Source organism: Candoia aspera, chromosome 4 (assembly GCF_035149785.1).
Source record: "Candoia aspera isolate rCanAsp1 chromosome 4, rCanAsp1.hap2, whole genome shotgun sequence".
NCBI classification, from domain to species: Eukaryota; Metazoa; Chordata; class Lepidosauria; order Squamata; family Boidae; genus Candoia; species Candoia aspera.
Window position 1 is genome coordinate 92,210,108 of NC_086156.1, and position 6,822 is coordinate 92,216,929.

General features: G+C 39.1%; 1 protein-coding gene across 1 annotated transcript; it reads left to right on the forward strand.

Annotated features, from left to right (window-relative positions):
* Positions 1–3,874: 3,874 nt before the first annotated feature.
* Positions 3,875–6,576, forward strand: LOC134496653 (olfactory receptor 14C36-like). The gene is made up of 2 exons (XM_063302363.1): positions 3,875–3,888; positions 5,661–6,576. The coding sequence occupies exon 2, from the start codon at positions 5,662–5,664 to the stop codon at positions 6,574–6,576; it is 915 nt and encodes a 304-aa protein (XP_063158433.1). The 5' UTR covers positions 3,875–3,888; position 5,661.
* Positions 6,577–6,822: the final 246 nt, after the last annotated feature.

Sequence of the window (6,822 nt, forward strand, 5' to 3'; positions counted from 1 at the left end):
TTAGGTCAGGGCAGAGGTGTGCCTTTATTGTGTTGGTGATTGTGTGCTTAAAGGATAATGGTTATCCCTTCCTCCTTCCTGATGGGCCTGTTCCCCATTGTGATGTACATATGCCTTGCAACGGGAACATGACAGCCTTTCCTTTGCAGTGTGTGCAGAGTTCTGTTTCTTGAGGACCCATGTTAGAAGCATCCCCCAACAATTGGAAGGGAAGGAGGATAGGAAATCCCTATCAGTAACTGCTTTACAGTGCTCTGTGTGCCCCTTGGCATTCTCAAACCATGGCTCTCTTGATGCTGAGGATGAACCCAGGTCAAAGTATGTTTATTGGTATGCCACTCCTTCATCTTTTTTGGGATCCAGCTCATCAGGTGAAGCCTGGTGGCTCATGAAGCCCAAATAAGCCTAGTTGCTTCAGCAATTCTTTCGAAATCTGGGAATGTAATGTACTAGAAGATTTGGGCTCAGTTTCTGCAAGACCCAACCACCTATTTGGGATGGTAGTGCAAGTCCAACTCAGTGGAGGTTCCTGTCAGGCCACTCCCTTCATGAGGGTCTCACCAGTTGAGATCTTTCAGCCTGGGACAAAGGCTTTAATCGTGTTCAAACAACATACTTAGCTAAAGCCAAAGAAGCCAAAACATGACAAGCAGGCTGAATAAATATAGCCATAATCTCTTACAAAGTAGGCCAAGACCACCATTCTATTATTTTAGAAGTAGAATACCTATTATGTTATTGCTGTACATGTTTTTTGCATGCATTCGTATTGTCTCCTAGAGGAAGCAAAAGGTTTTATGGAGAGGAGAAAGATAGGTGATTCCTATATTTGTTAGAAACTCTTTAGTTAGGATACTGCATTGCAGGTCCACTAGTACCCTGGGAGTCCTAGTTTGTGATGGAGAGGAGTTGTTATGAAAAGCAATATGAACAGTGTGGAGTATGATCGGGGCAGCCATTTCACAAACCGTATACAAGTGTTGAGATCCAAGAGGTATCTCGATCTTCCTTAAACAGAAAAGCAGAAAAATCAATTGCAGAACTGTGGAAAGTGTCCTTCTAGGCTCTGAGTAAAGATTCAAGGGATACAGAATTCTTGTGCCTTTCACAAAGACTGTAAAGAAGTGCAGTGTGCCATATTTTGATGAAAGACAAGGACCGTATGCTAATGAAAGATCGAGGTTTCGTTCAGAGATCCCAACATGGGGGATAATGGAGAAACATCCAAAGCAGGGAGTTATTGGTGTCTTCAGTGCTCAAGAAGAAGACACAGAAGTGGTGAAAGAGCAACTAGGCCGAGAGTGGAAAGTTTGAGCCAGTGGCAAGACTGTCAGACAGACCTGAAAAAGTGGTACCACCCAAAGACTTAGCTGTCAGACAGAGCTGATGAGAAGGGAAGTGGCATGCTGGAAATCAACTTACCTAAGTGTGATTATTTTAAGTAATGTATTAGAACTTAAAAGCATTTTTAGAAGATAAAAATGATGGGAAATGGGAGATACTGTATAAGATAGGAGCAGCATCAGCAGCAGGAACCTCATAAGTTAAATAGGCATTAAATCAAAATTGTAGATGTGCCTATGTGCCCAAAAACGTTGCGGTCCCTAATCTAATTGTTGCTGCAGCCCCATTTTGCACACAACATTTGAGTCTGGTCCTCAGCAAATGATATCATAGAAATGCTAAAATAGTGGATTGGGGGCATTCTATTATATGGACAAAAGAACCAGACTTCATTTGAAGTGCTTCTCCACAATATGTATAATTAGATGGCTCTGAGTTGAGGATGGAATCTTTCAAAAGGGACATGTGAAACAGCACCCCAAGGGATGAGACCTGTTCTAGAACATGCTTCAAGCACATTTTCTCACTTCATCCATATTTGAAGATGGATAGCAGTTGTTGCCATTTAATATTTTGTCTAACTTGGACTGTATAGCCTTACACTGTGTAATTAAGTCTGGAGGGATACCAAAAGATCAGTCAGCTTGCCAGATATAAAGCTTTTCACTGGTGATATGCCTTTACCTGATCAAAGAAGAGTTGCATAGTATTTTTCCCATTATTGAATCAATACTGAAGGGTCTAAACAGCATGCATCAAAAGAAACAATAATTCTCTGCAGAAAAATAGTAAGTGATTTGTATGCTGAATATTTGACAGAAAAGCCATCTCCTGCTTTCTGGGGCAGATTGGCATTTAGTTAAATATATGTGATTTGACTGTGTTAGATTCACTTTTATAATTTCAAAATTGGGAAGATAATTTAAGAAATGAAATTATAACCTAGTGCTTTCCTATAATGCAATATGTTGGAGGGGAGGAAAGGGGGATTTAGTTTCAGAAATTTAGATCCATATTAAAAATGTTATAAATCAGAATAACAAGTCTCATGGATGGGGAGCTGTTCTTTGTTCCATCCTAGGCAATAAAACCAATCTGTATTCAGCATGATGGTATCTTTCCAACATGCTGATAGTGGAAAATAAAAATGGATATATTTTGTTTGCAGAAATGTAGAGCCTGTTACATGAATTGATCCCTAGTAGGGGAATAGCATCACTAACATTATTTCAAGGTCCATTTCCACTTGAAGGATAATGGATGGTGACATTTCTGAAAATGTTTTATGTTGGTGATAAGTAATTGACTCCAATTATTCAAAGGGATGCTGAACTGTAAAAAACCATTGTTAGGTATATTGTGTCCATCTCATTTTCTAGTTGATAAAAAATATGGGACAACCCCCCACCCTGATCTTATTTAATGAGAAGGCTTTAAGGGTTTAATCCTTCAAATGTGGCGCATTATTGTAATACAGTAAAATAGTATAAGTAATAAACTGTGAGAAAAGTGTGAATGGCAACCAAGAAAGCCAACTTTTATCTAGCTCCACCATCCCTTAGAAGTAAAGTTGGATGGGAGAAAAGATTTAGTAATATATCATCTTTATTCCTCATTCATCCTGCTAAAAGTGTCCATTATCATATAATTTCAAATATTACTTGATGAACATAAAGATGTGAGTTGTAAAGTGATACAGTAACTGGGGTGAGCAACAGTTCTGTTGTACCTTTACATTGTGGGTTATTAAACAATTTATGCATTTCAGAAGTCCAAAAATGAAAGCATAAGGAATAACCAAACAATTTTATTATCTAATATTTGAAATAAATGGTTATAATGACCATGAAATCCTAAATACCTGACGATTTATGAGGAATACAGCATGTCTGGGATTGGTGGTCAAGCAGCTAGAAAGAAGTCATGGAATTTTATTTTTGTCTAGGATAATTGCAGCGAGATTGTTGTATGCACAAAGATGGAAAGATTCAGCACCACCCACGATGGAGGAATGGTTGGTGAAGATGATGGAACTTCCTGAGATGACTAAATTGACTTCTTTGGTCAGAGACAAGAGAACATCACATCTATTGCTGATGAAAAAATGAACTTGTGATTTATGGTTTTTATGATTAGACAGGATAGATTATAGAAAGAAGAGAGTTATGCTGTAGCCATAGAGTAAGAGGTAAATTTATAATTGTACTTATAACTGCTATGAAGAGATTGGAAGCTACTTCTTCCTATTGTCTTTCTATTTTCCTTTTCCTTTCTTGCACTTTTAGCATTGTCTTTGATTTCTTTCTTTTCTCACTTTATATTAGTTTGTATTAGTTTTTTGTCTTCCTTTAAAAAAACTTTAATAGACATAGACATAGACATAGACATATATATATATATATATATATATATGATTATAGCATGAATAATATGTAAAGCTAACATACAAATGATACATAGTCATTCGTAAGAATGTAAGACACTACTTAATTGAATGAGGAAAAGCTTAATAAAGAGAAATATTATTAATTTGCAGGAAGAAAGGTGTGTAGTTGGAGGGTTATATGTTCAGTTCTCTGGGTCTTAGGGGTGGAACCTGACAAGGACCCTGACAAGGACCCTGACAAGCCACTGTCTCCATGAGGGTTAGGCTCTTTCAGTCTGGGGCAAAAGGTTTGGCTTCAGAGGTTGAATTCGGTTTCTCTTTGGCTAGCAACTGAGGGGGAACCTCAGGGCTGCCTCCCTCTTTGCAGTTCTTCTGAATGACTTCAGCTATGAGTAGAAAGGAATAGAGGGTAGCTGAAAGAGCAAGCTACCCAAAGAGAATGGCTTTCCTACTCATTTCCTACAAGGTTTCTGCCATGGAGCAGAAGGATCACTAGTCCAGATATCCTAGGGTGGCAGGGATCAAAACTATTTTGGACTCCTTCTGATTATGATAAATGTTTTATGGAAGAGCAGACAAGTTCCTGAAAAGGAATGCCAAAGAAGAATTCATGGCTGTTATTATTTGCAGATATGATTTTCCTACATCTGCCATCGTTTAATCAAGACTCGGCAATAAGCAATTTAAATGGGAAAAAGTCAGGGGGGATGTCTGCCCAAACTCAGCTTGAAAAGCTCGTCCTTGGGTCCCTTTTAATATTAATTTCATTTGCTGTTGGTACTAAACTTATAGTACACAGGGAATCACTGAAAGGACTACTGAGGGCAAACCAATACTCTTCAAACTGGGACCCATTTACCAATGTATGCTTGCCCGATTCCTATAAGAACAGGGGGTTGTTAGGTCTGACCAAAAAAAGCCACTAATCACTGGGAATAGTTGTTCTTTTTTCCTTCAACACTTCACCAAAGTATTGCACTTCAGGAAACCTGGAGTTAAAGTAGGGTTAAAATTTCAAGGAGGAGGTGCAAATCATGAACCAGAGGTCTTAAGTAAAGTTCTGTCTTTTCTTCTAATATACGATTTCATAGGTAATTACTCAACTATTTTTTGGGGGGGGTTGGCATTATAAACTTATTATTCAGCCAAAAAGCCCCTAGAGCATCTAACAAAGACATTAGCATTCACCTATTCTCAGTCTGTGTGGGTGTCTGTGTATCTGTGTGTTTGTGTGTGAGAGACAGACAGACAGACAGAAAATCAGGCAATTAGACAGTCTGTGCCCTCAAGTATTATTTATTTATCTATGTATTTATTTTCTACCACATCTTTAATATTTTTATGTATAACTCAAGGTGGTGAACATGCCTAATACCCCTCCCTCCTCCCTATGAGGTGGGTTGGGCAGAGAGAGAGTGACTGTCCCAAGGTCACCCAGCAGGCTTTCATGCCTAAGGCGGGACTAGAATTGACAGTCTCTTGGTTTATAGTCCATTGCCTTAACCACTAGACTAAACTGGCTCTTTACTGCAACATTTTATCTCATGTTTTCACTTGCTAGGTTTATATCCTCCAGGATATCAAGTCATCGTATCTAACCCCTTCCACTCATGCTTTTCACCACCACCATAGCCTTATAAGAGTGATTAGAAAATGGCTATTCCAAAGATACAAGTGAACTTCCATGATTGAGGAGGTTTTTGGCAGCCTCTTCTAGGTTAAACACTACACAAAGAATATGATTAGGATGGAAGGTGAGGGAAGGGTTGACGATGGGTTCCTTAATCAGTGATAGATTGAAATATATGGAGAGGGAACTGACTGGAGAAAGACATTCCCTAAATATTGTGGATGTGTTTTAACTGTTGTCCTGTTTTCTCTCACCTCTCATTCCTTGCAGATGTGGCATTAATCTTCGCCATAACTTAAGCATGGACAATCACACCACTCTGTCTTACTTTCTCCTCCTGGAATTCTCAAAAACTCGGCACCTGCAGCTTCTACATTTCTTCTTATTCTTCATATTATACCTGGCAACTGCAACATCAAATCTTCTCATCATCTCTGTGGTAGCTTTTGACCATCACCTACACAGCCCCATGTACTTCTTTCTAATGAATCTTGCAGTGCAGGACCTGGGCATTGTTTCAGTCATTCTCCCCAAATCCATGATTAATTCCCTCATGGACACCAGACACATCTCTTACTTTGGTTGTGTTGCTCAACTCTTTCTCTTTACCTCCTTTGAAGCTTCTGATTTGTGCCTCCTGACAGTCATGGCATATGATCGATATGTTGCCATTTGCAATCCACTGCACTATGAGATGGTGATGAATTGGAAAGCCTGCACCAAAATTGTGGTTGTGGTTGTGGTCACAGGTCTTTTCTATGGAATTTTACATACTATTGGCACTTTTTTCATCCCTTTCTGTTCTAATGTTGTCAACCAGTTTTTCTGTGAAATTCCAGAATTGCTGAAGTTATCCTGCTCTGGATTCAATCTAGTTGAAGTTGGAGTTATAGTGGCCAGTGTCACTGCAGGATTAGGTTGTTCTATTTGGATCATTGGGTCTTACAGCATGATCTTCAAGGCAGTGTTGAAAATCCCTTCTGTGAAAGGAAGGCAGAAGGCCTTCTCCACTTGTTTTCCCCATTTCATAGTCTTTTCCATGTTTTTGGTGTCTGGATGCTTGGCTTATTTGAGACCTCCCTCTAACACCCCAACTTACTTAGATTTAGCATTCACTGCCCTATATTCTTTACTTCCACCCCTGTTCAATCCAATCATCTACAGCATAAGAAATAAGAATATCAAATCTGTCCTGTCTAAAATGTGGAGATTCTGATACTTTATTTTGAAGATGTTTTCTATCCTGTTTTTTCTTACTGAAATGTTCTGTGTCTTTTTCCTCATTTGTATGAGGAAAGGAAGGAAATTTCAAACCTGCACACAGATGAGACAGAAGTAGAGCCTCGCCAATCTGGAACAGTGGTAGCACTTGAGAAGGTGATGACTTGCAGTCCCGTATCCCTAGTATCTGGCCTTGCTTTTCAGGGTTCTATGACTTGGTTGAGCATTAGCACAGGTTGAA